Here is a 25005-nt window from a genome sequence, read left to right on the forward strand (position 1 = left end):
TTTTCCATAAACCCAAGTTAATTGGCATTAATTATATTACCCTCTTTTAATTCTGTATTAATCAAGTCCCATATCAGCTGCTCCATTATCTTGGATGGGTAGTGCCAATGGTTTTAAACATAAGTTGTCGTGTATACACAGCCATCCTCACCAGAAGATGAAAAAGCTTCATTTGGAATCCCTACTGATCCAATAAAACCGGCAGAAACTTCTGTCTCCCACCATCGCAACCACTGCTACCAGTTAACAGAGTTGCTTCTAGATAAATTATGTACTGTACTTCTCAACCTCTTCAGACTGATAAAAATAATACATTCTAGAAAACTAGATCATAACTAAATAGTAAGCATTTAACTTTATAAGGACTCTGTCACATAAGCTGGATTCAAAATTTGACCAATTTTATTATTTATTTCTATGCCACCTGAAAGAGAGCTAAACACTTTACAGAACATACAGAAAGACATACCGTATTTTTCCGTGTATAAGACTATACTTTTTCCTAAAATCCTTAGCCTAAAAATTGAGGGTAGTCTTATACACGGAAGTAAGCCTCCTGTTCCCTGCCCTCTGACCCCCCCAACCCCTATCCACCCCCCCACCCCGGAACTCCCCTGCCCTCTCTCCAACACCCCCTCCCTGCCCCCTTACCGCGCTGCCTGCACGTGGCTGGTGGCGCTACAATCCATCCGCGGCTGGAGCTGGGAGCGCGGGGCCGGGCAGTGTCCAGAGCCGGGCATCCGGGTAGGTGGGGTCGCGGCCGCCGCAGTGCCCGGACCGCACTACCGGAGCCGGGCAGCCGGGGAGCCGGGCAGCCGGGGACGCGGGGAGCCGGGCGGCTGGGGAGCCGGGGAGCCGGGCGGCTGGGGAGCCGGGCGGCTCCCCAGCCGCCCGCTCCCCGGCTCCCCAGCCGCCCGCTCCCCGGCTCCCCGCGTCCCCGGCTGCCCGGCTCCGGTAGTGCGGTCCGGGTACTGCGGCGACTGTGGACGCGGGGAGCCGGGCGGCTGGGGACCGGGAGAGCCGGGGAGCCGGGCGGCAGGAGTCCCGCGGCCGGGGAGGGACGTGGCAGGAGCCGGGCAGGGCTGCCGCCGGAGACCAGCCGGGCGCACGGCCCTCCTCCTTCCCTCTACCCCTACCTCCGCGTCCTCTTCCTGGGCCTGAGCAGCAAAGTCGGGGGGGACAGCTGCAGTGCGGCTGGAGGGAAAAGAAAACAAAACAAAAAAACCTGGGGCATGGCCGGAGCGGCAAAGCAGGGGAGAAAAAAAAACAAAAACCTGAATTTGGGGTTAGAAAAGTGGCCCCGTCTTATACATGGGGGCGTCTTATACATGGAAAAATACGGTAGTCCCTGGATCGAAGAACTTCTTGAAATCATCAATATTTATTATTCTTTGAGTGCACACAACATGGGGAAGGTGTCTCACAAAAACAAGTGAAAGACCTTGCCCTTTCCCCGAAGAGCTTGTGTCTAAAGAGCCCCTTGTTACAGTTTATATAAGGTCCTCTGAATCCAGGTAGATATATCAGTAAATACCACATCTCTTTTCCCAAGAGATTTCAACTGAGGAATATATGGCTCTGAGAGACAGATCTAATATAACATTTAGGCAGAGTCAATATTTATCTAAAATACAGAAGAGATTTTTGACTATTGAATCACATAATCCTGAATGTCATAAATTAATATTAAGCTTGCTAAAAACAACTCTTCTTAATTTAGGATAAAAAAATTAAAGTTATTTAAGGTTGGAGTAGGGCTCTTCTGGGCAATGCAGCATGCTGCTACACATGCATTTAATCTCAGTCCTGAGCAGGCCTACCAACAGAAATTCCAGACCCCAGGGCCAAGGCCAAGGCTGACCCTTGGCATGGGGTGGAAGTGATGAATTCGTGCTGACCAATCCTGCCAACCCATGGGGACCCCAAAGCGCAGGGCCCCGAGCAATTGCGCACACCCTGAGGCCCACCCCAGCAATTTAAAAGGGCCCAGGCTCAAAAAGTAATAGCAAAACATTTTAAAATACATCAGAAGCAGGAAGCCTGCTAAACAACCAGTGGGGCCAGTGGATGATCGAGATGCTAAAGGAGCACTCAAGGACGATAAGGCCATTGTGGATAAACTAAATGAATTTTTTGCATCAGTCTTCATGGCTGAGGATGTAAGGAAGATTCCCAAACCTAAGCCATTCGTTATAGGTGACTAATCTGAGGAACTGTCCCAGACTGAGGTGTCATTAGAGGAGGTTTTGGAACAAATCAATAAACTAAACAGTAATAAGTCACCAGGACCAGATGGTATTCACCCAAGAGTTCTGAAGAAACTCAAATGTGAAATTGCAGAACTACTAGCTGTAGTTTGGAACCTATCATTTAAATTAAATGACTGGAGGATAGCTAATGTGATGCCATTTTTTTAAAAGGGCTCCAGTGGTAATCCCAGCAATTACAGGCCTGACTTCAGTACTGGGCATACTGGTTGAAACTATAGTAAAAAACAAAATTGTCAGACACATAGATGAATATAATTTGTTGGGGAAGAGTCAACATGATTTTTGTAAAGGGAAATCATGCCTCACCAATCTACTAGAATGCTTTGAGGGGGTCAACAAGCATGTGGACAAGGGGAATCCAGTGGATATAGTGTACTTACATTTTCAGAGAGCTTTTAACAAGGTCCCTCACCAAAGGCTCTTAAGCAAAGAAAGCAGTCATGGGATAAGAGGGAAGGTTCTCTCATGGATTAGTAACTGGTTAAAAGATAGGAAACAAGGGTTAGGAATAAATGGTCAGTTTTCAGAATGGAGAGAGGTAAATAGTGGTGTCCCCCAGGGATCTGTACTGGGCCCAGTCCTATTTAGCATATTCATAAACGATCTGCAAAAAGAGGTAAACAGTGAGGTGGCAAAATTTTCAGATGATAGAAAACTACTCAAAATAGTTAAGTCCCAGGTAGACTGTGAAGAACTACAAAAGGATCTCACAAACCTGGGTGACTGGGCAACAAAATGGCAGATGAAATTTAATGTTGATAAATGCAAAGTAATGCACACTGGAAAACATAATCCTAACTATATATATACAATGATGGGGTCTAAATTAGCTGTTACCACTCAAGAAAGAGATCTTGGAGTCATTGTGGATAGTTCTCTGAAATCACCCATTCAATGTTCAGCGGCAGTCAAAAAAGCGAACAGAATGTTGGGAATCATCAAGAAAGGGATAGATAATAAGACAGAAAATATCATATTGGCTTTATATAAATCCATGGCACGCCCACACCTTGAATACTGCGTGCAGATGTGGTCGCTCCATCTCAAAAAAGATATATTGGAGTTGGAAACGGTTCAGAAAGAGGCAACAAAAATTATTAGGGGTATAGAATGGCTGCCATATGAGGAGAGATTAATAAGACTGGGATTTTCAGCTTGGAAAAGAGACAACTAAGTGGGGAATATGATAGAGGTCTACACAATTATTACTTTTGTGGAGAAAGTAAATAAGGAAGTGTTATTTACTCCTTCTCATAACACAAGAACTAGGGTCACCAAATGAAATTAATAGGCAGCAGGTTTAAAACAAACAAAAAGAAGTATTTTTTCACATAATGCACAGTCAACCTGTGGAACTCCTTGCCAGAATATGTTGTGAAGGCCAAGACTATAACAGGGTTCAAAAAAGAACTAGATAAGTTCATGGTGGATAGGTCCATCAATGGCTATTAGCCAGGATGAGCGGGGAATGTTTGCCAGAAGCTGGGAATGGGCGACAAGGGGTGGATCACTTGATGTAACTGTTCTGTTCATTCCCTCTGGGGCACCTGGCTTTGGCCACTGTCAGAAGACAGGATCCTGGGCTAGATGGACCTTTGGTCTGACCCAGTATGGTTGTTCTTATGTTCTTATGAAACCTTAGAATTGTAAACGTAAAGCATGCTAACTTCAAAGCATGGGTTGTTGCATCCAACAACGGAAAATCTACAGACCCAGACTGTGATGGGAATACGTGCCAGACTGCTTTCTGCGGAAGACAGCTCATAGAGTCATAGACTTTAAGGTCAGAAGGGACCATTATGATCATCTAGTCTGACCTCCTGCACAACGCAGGCCACAGAATCTCACCCACGCATTCCTGTAATAAACCCCTAACCTATGTCTGAGCTGTTACAGTCCTCAAATCATGGTTTAAAGACTTCAAGGTGCAGAGAATCCTCCAGCAAGTGACCCATGCCCCACGCTGCAGAGAAAAGCGAAAACCCCCAGGGCCTCTGCCAGTCTGAACTGGAGGAAAATTCCTTCCCGATGCCAAATATGGTGATCAGCTAAACCCTGAGCACATGGGCAAGACTCAACAGCCAGAACACCCAGGAAAGAATTCTCTGTAGTAACTCAGATCCCACCCCATCTAACATCCCATCACAGGCCATTGGGCATATTTACCACTAATAGTCAAAGATCAATTAATTGCCAAAATTAGGCTATCCCATCATACCATCCCCTCCATAAAATTATCAAGCTTAGTCTTGAAGCCAGATATGTTTTTTGCCCTCACTGCTCCCCTTGGAAGGCTGTTCCAGAACTTCACTCCTCTGATGGTTAGAAACCTTCATCTAATTTCAAGTCTAAACTTCCTGATGGCCAGTTTATATCTATTTGTTCTTGTGTCCACATTGGTACTGAGCTTAAATAATTCCTTGCTGTCCCTGGTATTTATCCCTCTGATATATTTATAGAGAGCAATCATAATTGGGGAGAGGGATAGTTCAGTGGTTTGAACATTGGCTTGCTTAAATCCAGGGTTGTGAGTTCAATCCTTGAGGGGGCCACTTAGGGATCTGGGGCAAAAATTGGTTCTGCTAGTGAAGGCAGGGGGCTGGACTCAATGATCTTTCAAGGTCCCTTCCAGTTCTAGGAGATTGGTATATCTCCAATTATTACCTTTATCTCCCCTCAGCCTTCTTTTGGTTAGGCTAAACAAGCCAAGCTCTTTGAGTCTTCTTTCATAAGACAGGTTTTCCATTCCTCAGATCACCCTAGTAGCCCTTGTCTGTACCTGGTCCAGTTTGAATTCATCCTTCTTAAACATGGGAGACCAGAGCTGCACACAGTATTCCAGATGAGGTCTCACCAGTGCCTTGTATAATGGTACTATCACCTCCTTATCTCTACTGGAAATACCTCACCTGATGCATCCCAAGACTGCATTAGCTTTTTTCATGGCCATATCACATTGGCAGCTCATAGTCATCCTGTGATCAACCAATACTCTGAGGTCCTTCTCCTCTATTACTTCCAACTGATGAGTCCCCAGCTTATAACAAAAATTCTTGTTATTAATCCCTAAATGCATGACCTTGCACTTTTCACTATTAAATTTCATCCTATTACTATTACTCCAGTTTACAAGGTCATCCAGAATTTCTTGTATGATATCCCAGTCCTTCTCTGTATTGGCAATACCTCCCAGCTTTGAATCATCCACAAACATTATTAGTCAAGTATCAGAGGGGTTGCCGTGTTAGTCTGGATCTGTAAAAGCAGCAAAGAGTCCTGTGGCACCTTATAGACTAACAGACGCACACTCCCACTTTTTGTGCCAAGGTCAGTAATAAAAAGATTAAATAAGATTGGTCCCAAAACCGATCCCTGAGGAACTCCACTACTAACCTCTCTCCAGGCTGACAGTTCACCTTTCAGTGACCCGTTGTAGTCTCCCTTTAACCAGTTCCTTGTCCAACTTTCAATTTTCATATTGATCCCCATCTTTTCCAATTTAACTTATAATTCCCCATGTAGAACCGTATCAAATGCCTTACTGAAATCGAGGTAAATTAGATCCACTGCATTTCCTTTGTCTAAAAAATCTGTTACCTTCTCAAAGAAGGAGATCAAGTTGTTTTGGCATGACCTACCTTTTGTAAAACCGTGTTGTATTTTGTGCCAATTACCACTGACCTCAATGTCCTTAACTACTTTCTCCTTCAAAAATTTTTCCAAGACCTTGCATACTACAGATGTCAAACTAACAGGCCTGTAGTTTCCCAGATCACTTCTTTTTCCTTTCTTAAAAATGGGAACTATGTTAGCAATTCTTCAGTCATATGGTACCACCCCTGAGTATACAGATTCATTAAAAATTCTTGCTAATGGGCTTGCAATTTCATGTGCCAGTTCCTTTAATATTCTTGGATGAAGATTATCTGGGGGCCCCGATTTAGTCCCATTAAGCTGTTCAAGTTTGGCTTCTACCTCGGCTGTGGTAATATCTACCTTGATATCCTCATTCCCATTTGTCATCCTGCCATTATCCCTAAGCTCCTCATTAGCCTCATTAAACACCCAGGAAAAGTATTTGTTTAGATTTTGGGCCATGCCTAGATTATCCTTAACCTCCACTCCATCCTCAGTATTTAGCAGTCCCACTTCTTCGTTCTTTGTTTTCTTCTTATTTATATGGCTATAGAACCTTTTACTATTGGTTTTAATTCCCTTTGCAGGTCCAACTCTACATGGCTTTTGGCCTTTCTCACTTTATCCCTACATGTTCTGACCTCACTAAGGTAGCTTTCCTTGCTGATCCCTCCCATCTTCCACTCCTTGTAGGCTTTCTGCTTTTTCTTAATCACCTCTCTGAGATGCTTGCTCATCCAACTTGGTCTACAACTCCTGCCTATGAATTTTTTTCCCTTTCTTGGGATGCAGGCTTCTGATAGTTTCTACAACTTTAACTTGAAGTAATTCCAGGCTATAAGACTGAACCCTGGGAGCGATCCTGTATCTCTGATTGATGGATTCTGACAGGGGAACTCTGAGCAATTAGAGAGAGATCGTCAAAGCCATTTTGGGTAATCCTGAGAGATTTATGGAAAACCAGCAGATTACTATGCCTCTGCTACCATTTGCACTTACAAACTCTGATTGACCTGTAATTATTTTACCTGCTTTAACCTCTCAATAATTCTCATTTCTTTTTCTTAGCTAATAAATCTTTAGTTAATTTTCTAGAGAAATTGGCTACAGCATTGTCTTTTGGTGTGAGATCAAGAGTTTCCAAGGATCTGGGGGTAAGTGACTGGCCCGTTGGGTTCAAGAGTGACCTAATGTGTGGTGATTTTTAATAACCTTTCATCACTTAGTCCAGTTTGTCTGGGTGGCAAGATGCTCTGGAGAGCCTAAGGGGGATTGTTCGTGACTCCATGTTAAGACTAAAATAGTAATCCAGGAATGCACAGTTGTTGCTGACTTGGTGAAATCTAATTATGGAATATACAACCAGTTTGGGTTGTCTGCCCTGTTTTCTGACAGTCTGACCTGAGATTGGCACTCTCAGTTGTGAGCTACTCTAGACAGCGTGACACTGATAACACCACCTCGCTTGCAAAATCTACTGTTGTGATTAGATACATGTTTAGAGGCTGAATAGCAAGATGTAGGTGGTTTGATTTACCACATAGCTAAAAACAAGCAGGATTAAGCACCAAAGGCCTTATTCTGTTGTTGATTACACCTGTGTAATTCCACCAATTTCAGTAATAATTATATTTAATTAAGCACCTATCTATCAGGTTGTGCCCTAGGCTTCTTACCCCATTAAAACATAAATTAAATGCAAAAACATATCAGTGTGCCATGCTGCAGTCATTCTCAAATAAAAAGATTTTTAACCATTATTTAGAATGGATGAGCAGCTTTGATGTCTTTTTGAGGTCATTCCACAAAGCCTGGGTCACATTCCTTGCAAATTTTTTAGTTTTAATTTACAAACAAATGTTTAAATGCTTTTTTATTTTTAAAAACCTCAGGGCTTTGTTAATTTACATCAGCTGAAGATCTGCCGTCACTGTCAGCAGCCCAAAGTTCAGTCATGAGCAACCATACAAACATTTACGTAGCAAACAGTGAGCCTGATTCTCCTCTCATGTTTATAGCAGTATAAATCCAGAATAACTCCAGATCATGCAACATTATTTTTCTCTCCTATGTAAGTAAGTCATGTACTTGTATATATGGTATAAAAAAAGCATATAAAGTTCTCTTCATTAAACTGAAAATCCTGATAAAGCCTGTAGGTATTAATAGCCTCTGAATGTCATGACTGCATGATACAAACAGACCCTGTCCTGAGGCCATGAAACGTTAGAAGGAGATTTTTGTGAAATTTACGTATCTTTAACAGTTCACAGCAGAGGAGATATGTGCATTCTTCACACTGAGTTGTCAAAAATGGGAAACACATACTTTAAAGGGATAATGTCAAGTTCTTTAGTCTGACATATTACCAATAATGGGCCAGAACCTGGATCTCATTCTGCTTTGTGCTGCTCAGTAAAACTGGCTTAACTGGTTATTAGGGGAGTCTCCTAGTATAGGGGAATCCCCAGATGGCATAGAGTCAGCATTGCTGGCTTTTTGCTACCCCTCTCCCCAGTTTTGGTACAGTTTGCATGTGAAAGGGGTGGCTGAAGAAAGGCACATAGTCACAGCATGGCTGCAGTCCAGTAATCCCCAGCTGGTGAATGACACCTTAGGGGCCCTTAGCCGTCAACACAGCTTAATGCAGTCCTCAGCCAGCACCATGGTAATGGAGGCACAAAGGTGGCATAATATCACCTTTGCCCCCCTTCTTAGCTGGGCTTACTGAAGCTCAAACACAGCTGAGGACTGAGCCTAGTATCTTTCAACTGTTATAAACTGATGGGGAATTTCTGTTGATTGACTCTAATCTATCTTTCTACATTTTTTAAAAGCCAGTCATCACTTCAAGATCTATTAAGTTCTTCCAAGACTTGCTGAGCATCGTTCATCCAGATTGATGGCCTGCATAGGTGTGAGTATAATGCGGCGTCTATACCCATTTGGGGGAGGGCTAGCTCAGTGGTTTGAGCATTGGCCTGCTAAACCCAGGGTGGTGAGTTCAATCCTTGAGGGGGCCACTTAGGGATCTGAGGCCAAAATTGGTCCTGCTAGTGAAGGCAGGGGACTGGACTTGATGACCTTCCAAGGTCCCTTCCAGTTCTAGGAGATTGGTATATCTCCAATTATTACCGTTAGTCTTTGGCCTCTGCAGCAATTGCCATTCAGGATGCCTTTACAGGCCATTGTGATGGTGGTCTGGTGATGTGAATACCTGGGCCTCAATTTAGCAAAACATTTAGGCCCCAATTCAGCAATTTTCCCATGGAAGCCAATGGGATTTAAGCATCTGTTTAAATATTATGCTGAATAGGGATGGGATTATATTCATGCTTAAGTGCTCATGCTTAAGTGCTTTGCTTAAGGCCAAGATTCATTAAAATCAAATGACAATATTTATATATAAATAGATACTTCATTTTTTGGAAGAAATTAATTGTGTTGGCCAGGCAGCTAAGAAGAAATTATAGCAGTAATTTTTATACCATTTTAAAAGTAGGAAAACAAAACTGACTTTATCCTCTAGAGCACATTCTTCTTTTTGCAAAACATGTTTGCTAAAAAAAATGTTTTAAATACATTAAAACATATAGTTAAGACCAAAGCAGATTGTGAAGAACTTCAAAAAGATCTCACAAAACTAAGTGACTGGGCAACAAAATGGCAAATGAAATTTAATGTGGATAAATGTAAAGTAATGCACATTGGAAAAAATAACCCCAACTATACAGACAACATGATGGGGGCTAATTAGGCTACAACGAGTCAGGAAAAAGATCTTGGAGTCATCGTGGATAGTTCTCTGAAGATGTCCACGCAGTGTGCAGAGGCGGTCACAAAAGCAAACAGGATGTTAGGAATCATTAAAAAAGGGATAGAGAATAAGACTGAGAATATATTATTGCCCTTATATAAATCCATGGTACGCCCACATCTCGAATACTGTGTACAGATGTGGTCTCCTTACCTCAAAAAAGATATTCTAGCACTAGAAAAGGTTCAGAAAAGGGCAACTAAAATGATTAGGGGGTTAGAGAGGTTTAATCTTTCCCATAAGAGGAAAGATTAAAGAGGCTAGGACTCTTCAGCTTGGAAAAGAGAAGACTAAGGGGGGATATGATAGAGGTATATAAAATCATGAGTGATGTTGAGTAAGTGGATAAGGAAAAGTTATTTACTTATTCCCATAATACAAGAACTAGGGGTCACCAAATGAAATTAATGGGCAGCAGGTTTAAAACAAATAAAAGGAAGCTCTTCTTCATGCAGCGCACAGTCAACTTGTGGAACAACTTACCTGAGGAGGTTGTGAAGGCTAGGATTATAACAATGTTTAAAACGGGACTGGATAAATTCATGGTGGCTAAGTCCATAAATGGCTATTATCTAGGATGGGTAAGAATGGTGTCCCTAGCCTCTTTTCTTCAGAGGATGGAGATGGATGGCAGGAGAGCGATCACTTGATCATTGCCTGTTAGGTTCACTCCCTCTGGGGCACCTGGCATTGGCCACTGTTGGTAGACAGATACTGGGCTAGATGGACCTTTGGTCTGACCCGGTACGGCCGTTCTTATGTTCTTATACAAAGTATTGCTAGTCTTAACTGATGTTTGTGAATTATTACATGAATGGAAGTAATGCAACAAACAAAAATATGCTGAAAAAAGGATTTTAGTGCTAACTTACATTATCATTTGTACTAAATGATGAAAGCCTTATTAACTCTCTTTTTAGAATAGCTTCAGAAAAATCAAAGTTATATATTCTGTACATCTGCATCGTTCAGTTATCTGATGAAATGTCCCCTTAAGCATAGGGAGGATATTGAAAACATTACAATTTCAGAAGGCTACAAGTCTAGAAATGCATAGAATGGTATAAGACATGTCACATGCTTTGAATTCTGGTCAGAATATTGCCATGCATCACCTGCATCCAGCTATAAAATTGCATTCAAGGCAAAAGTACACCTGGGCGAAAAAAGAAATCTGTCCTGAGGGTAACCGTCACTCATTACTAAAAGAAAATGCTCTGAAGCCAAGAATTTGCTAAGAAATAAAACAATCAGTTAAGAAATTATTTACCACCAATGTTTGAAGATATGAATTAACACTATTAAGGAAAGGGTTTTGACAGGGTTTTGTTTATAGGATGCACACAATCCCAACCAGAGTTACAAGTGTTTGTCTGCTCATGTTAGATCTTTGCTTGATAAGATTTATAGATTATATGAGATTTATTATACCTCTGTATACAGTAGAGGCACAACTCAAAAATATATATTATTTTTATTCCCTAAATGCTCCCCTATTCCCTCGCCTTTCCTCCCTGCCAGACACAAAACCTAAGTATATAGGTACAGAGTATATAAGAGTGACCGAAGAGAAGTAGTCATCACCCCTGCCCAACCTGAAAGATTGACATGAAGGGCTAGCCTACACTACACAGGCTCTGCTGATATAGCATACCAGTTACAACTATGCCGGCAGAGCCCCTGAGTGTAGATGCAATGTATACCTAAAGAAGGAATTTTTCTCCTGGCATAGTAATACCATCTCACCAAACAACATTAGCTCTGCCGACAGAAGCATTTTTCTGTCAAAATAGCTGTGTCTAAACTGGGGTCTTGCTGGCTAAGCTATGTCTGCTGGCAAGGTCTCCCAGGATCACACCCAGGATCACAATGGGCATTTCGACTTCTCCTACGGTGATCTTCTGGTCTGGGAAGAAAGTCCCTGCTTGCAGCTTCTTGAACAGGCCAGTGTTCCGAAAGATGCGTGCATCATGCACCTTTCCAGACCAGCTTGTGTTAATGTCTGTGAAACACCCATGGTGATCCATAAGTTCCATGGAGAACCATTGAGAAATACCCCTTGCGATTAGTGTACTCTGTGGCTAGGTGGTCTGGTGCCAGATTTGGAATGTGCGTGCCATCTATTGCCCCTCCACAGTTAGGAAAGCCCATTTGTGCAAAGCCATCCACAATGTCACACATGTTGCCCAGAGTCATGGTCTTTCGGAGCAGGATGCAATTAATGGCCATACACGCTTCCATCAAGATGACTCCAACCATCCACTTTCCCACTCCAAACTGGTTAGTGACCAATCGGTAGCAGCCTGGAGTAGCCAGCTTCCACAGTGCAATCACCACGTGCTTCTCCAGCAACAGGACAGCCACTGCTCATCATCCTAGACGTGCATCATGATGTGATCCCACCACTCAGTGCTTGTTTCCCGAGCCCAAAAGGAGCATTCCATTGTGGTCAGCACCTCTGTGAATGCCACAAGCAATCTCGTGTCGCAGCTAATACGCGTGGCAAGATCAATGTTGCACTCCTCTTGCCTTTGTAGTTTAAGGAATAACTCCACTGCCACTTGTGACTGTTGGTCAGAGTGAGCAGCATACTGGTCAGCAGTTCAGGATCCATTCCTGCAGTCCGAAAGAGGCATGGTGCACAGAACACAAACCATTGAAAGATGGCGCCAAATGCAGATGGAAGCACAGGGATTGCTGGGATGCGAAGCAATGCATCATGGGGCATTGGGACTGGACCCAGGATGCCCTGTGACCCCCTCTGCCTTCCCACAAGTCTTAGCAGCAAAAGAGAAAGAGGTGCTCTGTGGGATAGCTGCCCAGAGTGCCCCGCTCTGAATAGTGCTGCAAGTGCTGCAAGTGTGAACACACTATTATGCAGACAGCTGTCAGTGTGAACACACAATAGCAGTTTTCCTTCTATGCTCTCTGACTGGCGCTGTAACTGCCGGGGCTGTAAATTTGCCAGTGTAGATGTGCCCTAAGAAATCTAACAACATAGGTTTTTGTGGTTGTGCTTTTCAATGATGCATCCCACTGTGACAGGTCTACACAAATTGCTTGCTGCCTCCAGGTTTCAAATAGGAAAAGAAAAGAGCTATAAAAACAGATGGCACAGATATAAGCAGAAGGCTCTTTCAAAGCATATAGTCAGAGACTGAACAGCTACAACAGTAATACTGTCTAACTTTTTATAGTTCTATGATTTACTGCATGGTTTATATAATCCCTCACTTTATGACAATTCATGTAACTCTCCACAACCTATGTCTGAAATAGTTAATTTATACCTAGAACACTTTGTCAAGACTTATGTTGTGTTAAAAGTAAGATTTACAGTACTGGAACAGTATCGCTAAAATCATTTATCGTTGCATGTTTTATATAGTCATCATTTGTCTTCATTTTTATCCATATGGAAGCCAGTCCAGAACAATTCATATATATATATATACACACACACTGGTGAGTGTGAATGGGGACATGAGTGGGTGTGGATGGGCAGGTGAGTGGGTGTGGATGAAAAAGTGAGCGAGTGTGGAGGTGACAGAGTGTGGGTGTGGATGGGGAGGTGAATGCTCCGTTTTCTTTACCCAGTTGCTTTTCTTTCTGTGTTGGCGCCCCCCTGTTACAGACATTAATTCCCACAAGATGCTACTGTTTCCTCTGCCCGTCCCTGGTCCCTCCCCACTTAATAGAGTTGGCTAGAGCAGGGAGGAGGTCTCTGCTGCTAATAGCCAAGGCAGAGGCAGCATAGCACTCCCAACTCCTGGACACTGAGCCACTCAATCTCCTCACCTGAAGCACCGAGGTAAGAATCCTGGTTGTTACTGTTGTGCAAGTGTCTGGATGCCTGGAGTGCTAGGAAACCTGCAGTGAAGTAACGCGCGTTTAAAAGCAAGAGTCCGTGCTTCTGCCCGGGCTCTGTTAGTCATTTCTTCCATCCTCGGAGCAGATGCTTTTAAACTATCCCAAGAAAAGCCGGAATCTACCCGAAAGAGATGAATGTATTCCCGCCACCAGTACTGATCTGCCCTACCCTTGGACGGTGTCTGCTGGGAGTGTGCATGTGCCAGGGTTACTTGTATTCCTGCAAGGAGCATTTCTAACAGGCACCTTCTTCCCTAGTGGGTTCACATCGCTCCCCAGCTCGGTGCACACAAATTGCACAGCTCTAATATGGGAGAGCGTTGCTGAAATAATAGACAACAAGGTTGTGCTCATCCCAGTACAATCTCACTCCCCACCGCTTTGTGTGTGTGTGGGGGGGTCAGAACAGTGACCCTAGTGCTGCTGGGGCTGGATAACGAGCATCCCCGAGCAATGACAATGGCGCGGGTCAGAGCGGTGTGTCCGGGCGCGGGCAGAGCGCTTCCCCTGGGGCCCCGCGGCTATGGCTGGGCTCTGCGCTTTGCCCAGGGCGCTGCGCAGACAGTGCCGAGGGGAAGAGCGAATTTGCACAGGCGGGAGGCTGCGTTCGCTGCAGGAGCAAAACTTCCAGGCATTAGAGTCTGGGCGTGGCACGTCCCACACCTGCGGGGGAGGGGGCAGCAAGGGAGCGCTCGGACACCAGCAGAGAGAGACGGTGAGCGAACCCGCAGGACCTTTCAGCCGCTTCCTCTTTGGAACCAACCAGGCGCCAGGTGACTTTGCACCCAGAGCAGGACCAGGCACCAGCGCAGCAAGTGGGTACCTGGAGCGGCAAGCGGCGGGCGGGGGCGCCCTGCTGGTGTCCTGAGGGCGGCAGTCAGGGGCCTTTGGTGGTGTTTCTGCGGGAGGTGCCAGGCCCGCAGCTTCCGCGGTAATTCGGGGACCCTGAAGGCACCGGATGGCAGATCGCCCCCAGAAACACCGCCAAAGGCTCCCTGACTGCCCTGCTTGGGGCCGCAAAAAACATAGAGCCGCCCCTGAGCAGGACCAAAGCAGCTGGGCTGAATAGGGGGCGGCTGAATTGGGGGTTTTCATGTATGGTTCATTCCCCCGCAGCAGCTGTTCTGAGAGGGACATTAACAGGGGAGTAAAAACTGAATGAGTCCCAGTCAGTCGTCTCCCCCCTTCCCCGGAGGCTCCGCGTAGGGAATGTGACTAACCATTCATGAGTGACTTTCCGTGTGTTTAATCATCATTCACCTCAATTTCAGCTACAGTTAAAAACTTGAGCGTACACGTATTTTAGGCCCCGTCCGAGAAATGCCAATTAGAAAAGCATTGCCATGTAGCCTGGGCGGGAGGGAGGGGGGGGTGTGTGTGCGCCCACGCGCTGGTTTGCTTTTTCTAAAAATACTGTGGAAGTGACTATAACATCAGTTTGTGTCAAGTACTGAACCTGTTTACACTGTGTTTGAAAACGGCTCTAATAGGTTCTGTTATCAAATACAACAGCATTCCTGTTCCTAGAGATAAAAACAGCTCGTTCTTACAAGAACCGGATTTTAAAATATATGTGGAAGCTTGTACTGTAATCTGAGCCATTATATCGTGTTAGAAATGCTCAGAGGTTACGTGACTAGAAGCTGCCATAGGCCAGAGAAAGTTACAACTAGTTTTAAGTATTACACCTGCGCCTGTTCAGGATGAGAAGAGATGGTGGTCAAGTTGCTGGTGGTGTCTGGACTACACTACTGCTCCCACTGTGGCTACCAGCGGTGGAGCAGTACTAGTGATATTTCAAGATTAGGAAATCTGAAGGAAAATGTTACAGTAAACACAGGCAAAGTGACTGAATAGGGAATTCCTACAAAGTTCCAGAAAAACTGGTTTCATAGCCAGGCAATTTACTTCCATCTAAAAGAATGGTAGATGGAAGTAGCAAGAGGCAACATAGTCTAGTGGATTGTGTGCATCGTTGGCAGCCAGCAACTCTGAAAATCTACTCCCGTCTCCAAGACTATCTTGCTGTGTGTCCTTTCACAAATCATCAAAAGCACCCAGTGCTCAAAGGTGTCTGAAGTTGGGCATCCACAAGTACCAACAGTTTTGACAATTTGAGCCTTGTGCTCTATTTCAGTTTCTCCATCTGTAAATTGGCATAAAACTTGAGTCCTAGGGGTGGGTTTTTTCTATTTTTTAAATATTTCATTGGGTTTATGTAAATGATTTCTTATGTAATCTTTGTTGCAAGATAACCTAAGGGTTTCACAAGGACTATCTGCTTCATACATGAATCACTTTATCTTTAATGTAAAGGTAGGCATAAAACTTAATCTAGGTTTTAATACATTGAAGTAAAATACCTAACTTTTCATTTGACTTTTTTTAAGTTACTGGTTTAAAGATTTATTCCCCCATCCTTTTTATTAGACTTTAGGTGAGTAATTCCCCTTAATGCTAACAATAGCTGTTAAATGAAATTTCCTGAGTATTAATGTACAAATGGACCCTTTGAATGTTCTGCTTGGAGCATGTACTGCTGTTTATATACTATTGGAGCAAAACATACCCATCTCTCATTGTCCTTGTGCAGCATAAATAATAATATGCATCATCACTGTATTTTGTGTTGTTTAGGAAAAAACCAAACATGTTCTACAGATTCTGGTGGCTTTTGTGGATACTAGGAAAGCATGTGTTTTTGGCACAAAATCTCAATGAAGACAAAAGAAATGGAGTAAGACAACAAAAATCTAAGCACTTTCTGTCAAATGCCGTAGAAAAATATCCCAGTCCAAGTGATCAAGGTGAATTTTAACACATTTTTTCTTAACGTTTATGCAGATTCTAGACTGTATATTTAAGCTACTCCCACTTATAATTTCATCTGCCATATTTTTACACTTAGATGTATAGTTCACTTGGGGTGGGAGAAGAGCTTAAAAGAACAAGGTTGGAGGATTCTTCCGTTACATTCTCAATGTGTTTGGCTGTCAGCCATGGTATTACCAGTAAAAGAAAAGTGGTAGATATACATTTATTCAGAAGCAATTTTCCTACGTTTTCAGAAAACGAATATTGCCTAATTTGCACTATGTTAGGCCCTGAGCTTGCAAACTTTTATATACGCACCTAGGTTTACACACTTGTGTACTCCCATTGAACTCAATGGGAGCAGGATAGGGCACTAAATGAAGTGTTCTAAAGAGTTCAGTGCTCTACCTAGTCAGAGATGCAAGTCTATGAATATATTTATTAATTATTTGTATTATAGTAGCCTCTAGAGGTCCCAACAGAGGTTCAGGACCAATTATGCTAGGTGCAGCATGCACACATTATAGTGAAAGACAATATGTCTACCTTGGAGAGCTCACAATTGAAATACACAGGATAAAGATCAGGAAGAAAAACAAAGGCACAGAACAGTAAAGTGATCATACTGCAGGTCAGTGGCAAGGCCAAGAATATGACCCAGATCTCCCAACTTGCCATCCAGAAGTTAATCTTCTGGGTCCACCTCCTGGTAAGATATCAGGTAGAAGTTCTGAATGAAGGTCTAAATAGCTTCAGAACATGCCTCATGCCAGAGGATAATACCACTTTCAGAAGGCTTCTTTTCCCCCAAGAAGGTCTCCCCTAACTTCAGAAGGTTCCTCATCCCATAGACTCTAAACCTCTCCCAAATTTCAGAAGGTTCCTCATCCTTAAGTTTATTATGCAAGTATTCTAAAACTTCCAGAAAATTGAATTTCCACTTTCAAAGCCTACTATTTACATACAAATATATCATTTTATGAGTAACATAGTTCCTAATGTAATTAAACTCACTTATCTACCAAATTTATTCCAGATGAAGATTGCGTTCTTGAAATAGCTTTTCTACTGGACAGTTCGGAAAGTGCTAAGAACTATAATCACGAACAACAGAAAAAATTTGTATTAGAAACAGTGAACAGTATGAAAGAAGTGCAAGTCAATTCTGGACGTACTCTCAGCTGGAGGATGGCCTTACTTCAGTACAGTAGCACTGTTCTCATGGAGCAAACTTTCCGAGACTGGAAAGGTCCTGAAGCTTTCAAATCTCGCATTGCTCCCATAACCTATATAGGCCATGGTACCTACACAACATATGCCATAACCAATCTCACACAACTGTACATGACTGAAGGGACTTATGGCAGTGTGAAAGCAGCTGTGCTCTTGACAAATGGAGTGGATCATCCAAGAAATCCAGATATTTTTGCAGCTACTGCTGATGCTAAACATCAAGGAATTGTGTTCTTCACAGTGGGAATGACCAGAGTGGCTGAGGAGGTGGCCAATGCTGCCAAGCTTCGACTTCTGGCCAGTGTTCCAGCATCAAGGTTTGTTTTCAACCTCCAGGAGAAAGGAGTTGTGGAGAAAATTGTGAAAGAAATGGTATGTATAGACAAAGGTTTGAAACTGTTCTAGCCAAATATTTAAAAATATTTGACTGCTCTCTTCCCAGTGTTTTTAATTTTTGGTGTTCTTTTAAAAAAATCAGTATTTTATGGGTAGAAGCAACACTCTGAAGTTCAATCTGATACAAGTATCAGAGGGGTAGCTGTGTTAGTCTGGATCTGTAAAAGCAGCAAAGAGTCCTGTGGCACCTTATAGACTAACAGACGTTTTGGAGCATGAGCTTTCGTGGGTGAATACCCACTTCGTCGGATGATACAGTTCATTTGCCATTTGTCATCATTCCAAAGCACAAGCTTCTCCCTCACTCTCCTTCATGGATCTCTCCAGCAGAAATATTCAGGCTGGAAGTTGAATTTGCCCTAAAAGATTTGGGATATTTTAATTATTTTTTCCTCAGGAAAGGTATTTTAAAACTAGTTTTCTTTGTTTAAAAAGATAGTTAACATTTGAATTCTTTCTTCTGCAGCAAGTCAGAGATATTATATTCCTTTAGTCACAGAGGCCAAATTCACCTCTGGCATAAACACTCCTCCATAGACTTTAACAGAGGTATGTCCACTTAGCCCATAGCTGAATTTGACCCTAAATCTCTATAAGTGTCCACTGGAAAACCTACCAGGGAGTCTAGAAGCAGATATGATTCCAGAGTTGAAAGTTTCCTGCACTTCTTCACTGTGTTGTGAACTCTTGACTTAGATAGCATTCCCTTACAAGTGTGGAGTACAAAGCCATCTTCCCATGCCAGTATAAACATGATAAAACAAACATTTGACTGCATCCTAGAGAGAACACTAATAAAAGGGAAAGACTGTCATAGTCAAACTGACAGACAATTGACCTTAAAGGGTCTACAGAATTGTAGGTTATGTCTGACTGCACTCTAACAAGCAACTACTCAACCTAGCCACACTGACTGCCACTCGCCATAACAATCTGTCTGCTACCTCTTAGTCACCAGTATCCTGTGATGTTACTTTAAGCACATGCTCCACTCAGTCTGGACTGTTTCTCAGATTAAGCTATTTGGATCAAAGCACTCCCTGGTCCTAAACCATTCTGAGTTATGCCCCTTTTAGCTGGTTGTTCACATCTTAGGGTAAACATGATGCTTTAAGTCAGGTCTCCCCAGTTGGTTGTTTTGATTTATAGTGTGGTTGCTTTATCTTGGCTCCCTTGCAGAGAATGAAATAAACACCTACAATACTGTGCAACTGAAAGTTACACATTGAACAGTGACAGTCAGCAGCATCTGCAAGCTGCATATTAGTCTTGGCAGAAAGCAGCTGTACAATTAACACCAACTTATCGTGAAACCCATAATTCTTAGTAAATGAACTAGAAATGTTTCAGTAGATCATCAAATAGGAAAGGTTAGACTCTGCCATATTGAAACCTAAAAATAAGCATGTCTGATAGCATGCCATATCATACTTGCCTTGTCCCCAAGGCCCATGAAATCATTGGGAGTTAGGCACCTAAATAACTTTGAGGAGCTGGACCTAGATCTCAATGATTCACTATAGATATTTCCCTCAAACCACTAAGTGGAAATCTTAATCTTCTCTAGGCACTTAATCAAAAGCTCATCTAAATCAATGGGAGTCTTTCCATTGATTTCAGCAAACTTTGAAACAAGCTGTATGTATCTAAATCTCTTCCACTGTGTTGCAAAATGTAAAATAAGTGTACTTGGGAGTGTTGCTGACTAGTTATTATTGTTATCTGTTGCTATTACTTACTATATCATTGGAGTCATAGTAGACTTTCTGACAGCATTGCTTTGACTAAAAGTGTTAGTGTGTGTATATTTATGTATGGGCAGGGCCGGCGCAACCCATTAGGCGACCTAGGTGGTCGCCTAGGGCACTAACATTTGGGGGGCAGTGACCGCGGTGGCCGGACCTTCCGCCACCTCCATCGGGGGCGGCATTTTGGGGGCGGGACCTTCCACCGCCTCTATCGGGGGCGGGACCTTCTGCCTCCTAGGGCGGCAAAGAAGCTGGCAGCGCTCCTGTGTATGGGTTAACATTACAAAATAGGAACTGAAATATAAAATAAACTAGAGAATTTGATGGAAGTCTTTTAATAACTTGAAATTGTGTTAATTAGTTGCTGAACAAGGAATAGATTTAATTCACTATAATCAAAGATAGAGAACATTCTTAGCTTTCTGGATAGCAACATGCATTTTTTCCTCTATAGGTGGATTAGGACCTGTAATTTCTAATGTTGTTTTCAATGTCTATCTTCACAGAAAGATCTGGCTGAAGAAGGGGTAAGTAATTAACTGGTAAACAAAATATGAGAATTACTATTTAATCATGCTGTCCTGTAAATAGTATATGTAATGTAATAAATATTCATGTAATTGAAAAATAATGTCTGAGAAACTAGATAACTCAGGGAGTTGATAACGGGATACAATTCAATGGGGCTACTCATGTGAGTAAAGTTTCATGTGTTAGTGTTTGCAGGATTGGAGCTTTTATTTCTTTCTAAATTTCAATAGTTTACAAGAATTGGAGAAACTACAGATTTCTGGAGCCTGACATACTTTACATTTTCCAAGGGGAATAATATCTCAAATATATAGTGATATCAGATAAAGCCAAAGTAATAAGTTTATATATTCTCTTAGTAATTAGATATTTAATTAAATTATTTCTCTTGTATATGTAACAGCAATATATTTATAGTTGAATAAAACTATATATATAATGTTACACCTCTCTATTCCATGCAGAACATAGGACCTTCACCACAGCCTTCCATCTTTACTGATCTCCTGCTTCAGTCTAAGCTTCTTCTCATGCCGTTTTGATAGCTTTCAATTCTGCCTCTATTGTTCATTTCCATGTTATCCTTGAAGTGTCTTGTCATCTTTTCCCCTGAGTGTTCCAGTCCAATGCCTGTCTTGTTACGTTTTCTGTATTTTTCTTCCATGTATTTCATTGACATCTCAATCTTCATTCTGTAATCCCCTGTCCTGTTGGCTTCTATTTTGTCATCCTCCTCCAGCATTCTTCATTTGTGATTTTTTTTTCTGGATATCCGATAGAGATTTTGTCTAAGGCATCTGTTTATGAAAAATTGGAGTTTAGATTGTAACATCTTAATAAGTCTTCAAGTTTCAGAACCATATACTAAGACCAACTTTAAAATGGTGTTAAATATTCTAAGTTTAGTTTGGAGGGTAAGATTTCTATTTTTCCAGATCAGCCTTAAAGTTACAAAGGCATGTCTGGCTTTTGCTTTTCTGGCTGTAATGTCTTCATCTGTTCCACCTGGTGTACTTACAATTCTGCCAACATATGTGAAACACTGGAACTGTTCTATGTCCATCCTGGAAAGTATTACTGGTGTTTCTTGTTTCACCATACAAGGTATCATACAAGGAAGTTTTATGTCACCCACAATCTTTTTACGGCAGTAGATTGGGTAATAAGAAAGACCATAGAAGAGCCAAGTGACATAAAATGGATTTTCAAACCGAAGTTAGAGGACATTGGATTTGCAGATGACATTAACATGCTATTCCATATCTATAGAGATATGCAAGGCAAAACAAATTATCTCCAGGACTGTGCACAATTAGTAGGGTTGAAAATAAACACAGAGAACACACAAGCCATGAGAACCAACACACAACAAGAAATACCATACAAAGAACAACATTGACAGTAACTTTTCCTCTCCTGCTCTCTCCAAAAAAATCCTGCTTTAAGCAAAGCTTCCTATAACCTGAGAGGGAAGACAAGCCAAATGATTCCATGAAGTCCTCTAGGGATCTTGCTACGCTAATCAAATTTCCCTATAGGCATTCAAAAAGCAGGGTGATGTGTGACAGTGCAAAACTCTAAAATGGATTACATGCTGTTGTCCTTGGAGGCACATTATCTGGGATATTCAGATAAGAATGATGCTTGGGTGCCCACTTGTCTAAGTCTTAAAGTTTAACAAATAAATAATTTTTAAAAACCTTAAAACTTTTTCTATATGTATTGAGTCTTCATATTTTATGCTTTGAAAGCATAAAAAAGTAACTACATATAATCACCGTGGATCCGTGATCCACTGGAACAATATAAATGCAAAGTAAAGAGAAAAAATGCAGAACATTAAAAATCATTTTATTAATTAGATTATATTAATTTGCATATAAGCATTTTGTTTATGCATTTATATAAGGCCAGGTTATGACCCATCCTGCATGACTGTTCAATGGAATAAGGGGGTGTAAGGAAGTATGGTGCCCCTTTACTCCCCTGTACCAGCTACCCATACAACAGGTAGCTGTGTAAGGGGGATTGAGCAGCACAGAGCTATTACATCCCCCCCCCCACCACCACCACCATCCTGCACAACAACATGCTACCCCTTACAAGGGGGTTGTGGCAAAGTCATGAGTATGTGATGTGATATAAAGGATTTCTTGGCTTGGGTGTGGGATGACCACATTACTCATGAGTGGTAAAGTAACTGAATGCAATTAAAAGATAGAAAGTTATTTATTCTACAGAAGTAATTCATTGGTGGTTGTAAATTAACTATATGGGAATTGAAATGTTGCAATGTTTTCTGGCTTACCCATTAAAATGCACTGATTTGCTGTGAACATTTTCATTCAAAGTGTCCCCAAGCTCCTACATGTAGCTGTGAGAAAGGGGAAAGAGGCCTTCCTGGCCCTGCCGTAAGTAGCTGTCATTTCTCATTTTCCTTCTGTCTTAGTGAATAATGTATAATGTAATTTGCGATTAGATTTGTTCTAGGCATTTTGATTAATCCTCTGATCCATGAGACATAAAGTTAGAGCTATAATAAGTATTTCTTTGTACTTACACTGCGTGGAAGTGTCAGATCAATGAGAAATGTGCAGAGAGCTTGCCTGCTATTCATGAGCTCCTCCTGTGACATTCTCTCTAAAAGGGAACAGCTGTGTGATTTACAATCTGCCAGAGATCTGCTTTGGTCATAGCAGATACCAACTTCCCTCTAACCCTACCCTCACCCCCCAAAAAAACCCCACACATGGTTAAAGGGCAAAAAGGAGGCTCCATCTCTATGGAAGTGCAGAGCTATTCTACTGATTCAATCTGACAGCCAGACCAGATGACTCTCATTAGCTCCAAATCAGGAGTATAAAAAACTGAGATGCTTTGAGGCAAGAGGTAGAGAGAGAAAAGGAGAGAAAGGAAATCCTGGACAGTGAAACATTAGGAATTTCCAACTCAAGAGGGAACTGGCTTGAGGTAAGTGTAGAGAAGAGTGGGCTTTCTTTGGAGAGTACATAGAACTAGACCCTCCAAGCAAAGATGCAGGATTGTTCCATTACCAGTCCTGATGAACTAAACAGGGTTTAGTTGTCGAACTGAATTCTGAAGCCTTTGAACAGCCCAATATTATACTCATTAAAATCAAACTGAAGTATAAAAGGATTCTATATTACTTGCCCAAGGTCTCAGAGTCTGAGGCAGAATTAGGAATAGAACCCAGCAGTCTTGACTACTTTTTTATATTGGACTTGTTACAAACACTAAACTTTACTGCCTCTGCCTTCTATAGAATAGCACTCTTAGTTTAAAGTAATATATATTAGACTGTTTTAGTTTAAGTTACAATAAGATATCACTACTTGAAGAAACAGGTATCTTTTATATGAAACCATACATTTCAAAAAGTTCAGTACAAACATGCATCATTTAACAGTGCTAAAGTGAACAACTGTGATCTCTACAAAAAGTCTTCATCTGTTTTTCAGATAAAATCAGTCCTAGATGCTTTACAGAAAAGTTAAGAAGAAAACAGGTTTTCTGTGGTGGTGAGCATGTCACTCCCAGACATGCTATTTGACATCTGTGATAATTACACTGATTTGTGTAATGTCCAGGAAACAAATGACCAAAATATAATTCCTAAAGTACTGCATATGCTACCAAATAAAATAATTTTATTTAATAACTCCTTTTGCGGTGAAGTTACTTGAACCTGTCTAAAAGTACTGAATGATTTATACAGAATTTGGGATGTGGGGCATATGATATGTGACTGTTGTATTACGTAACCTTTTTTGCTGTTTTTAGGGAAAAAAGGGTCGTCCAGGTGATGATGGGGGTCCTGGCCAGAAAGGAATAAAGGTGGCATGACTTTTTAAAGATTTTAATTTGAACGGAAAGAATAGTAATGTATGTACTTAGCATTTATGAACTGGGATAGTTCATCTAAGTTATTTAGTCTTCCCTTTCTCTTGAAGTAAAATACATATTAATGTAATTTGCAAACAGAACTTCTATATTAGTATCTTGCATATAAGATAATTAAAACTTTGGAAGAGGGAGCTGGTTTGCATCCTTTACTATGTAATAAATTATACTAAAGAGAACAATGTAAGTACAGTTTAAAACATTACATTTTCCTTGTTTGACTGATCTTGATGTTGGATTCTTCATAGGGGGAGGCAGGTCTCAATGGAATTCCAGGAAAAGATGGAATAGAGGTAAAAAGGAAATCAGTATTCTCTATTACATTATTCATTTACTTCAAGGAAGTTATCCCATGTTCACAATAAACATTACAATAGCCAAGCAGAGTTTTCAGTTCCAGTTCATCATCCAGTGATTCATTAACACAAGAAATAAAAGAGTTAGAAAAACTAAAAAGGAGTATTGTTGTTTAAAGAATGTGTTTAACTCTTACTTAATATTAATGGGAGTCCACAACTACACACTTCCATTGGGGTTATATACTCCCCTCAAATGGTTTAGTCTTCTATATTTGATATATTCAATTTACAGTGTAATGCAGATAGCACTGGCTATCTTCCTTGTTAGGAATTGAAGAAAATTGATTAGGGAAGCAAAGGGACAGAAGGAGAAAAGTATGGCCTACAGAGTTAAGAACAATGAGGATTTTTTAAGTATATTAGGAACAAAAAGAATCCTAACTATGGTATTGGTCCATTACTAAATGGAA

The 25005-nt window shown here is 41.6% G+C and overlaps 1 protein-coding gene across 1 annotated transcript in view; it reads left to right on the forward strand.

Annotated features, from left to right (window-relative positions):
* Positions 1-16243: 16243 nt before the first annotated feature.
* LOC123378640 (collagen alpha-1(XXVIII) chain-like) overlaps positions 16244-25005 on the forward strand; it is a 69824-nt gene continuing 61062 nt past the window's right edge. The window contains exons 1-6 of the mRNA XM_045032696.1: positions 16244-16400; positions 17444-18012; positions 20291-20311; positions 22667-22726; positions 24117-24170; positions 24485-24529. Coding sequence (XP_044888631.1) covers positions 16244-16400; positions 17444-18012; positions 20291-20311; positions 22667-22726; positions 24117-24170; positions 24485-24529 — 906 coding nt within the window. The remainder of the gene's footprint in view (positions 16401-17443; positions 18013-20290; positions 20312-22666; positions 22727-24116; positions 24171-24484; positions 24530-25005) is intronic.

The sequence above is a fragment of the Mauremys mutica genome, chromosome 10 (genome assembly GCF_020497125.1).
Source record: "Mauremys mutica isolate MM-2020 ecotype Southern chromosome 10, ASM2049712v1, whole genome shotgun sequence".
Classification (NCBI taxonomy): Eukaryota; Metazoa; Chordata; order Testudines; family Geoemydidae; genus Mauremys; species Mauremys mutica.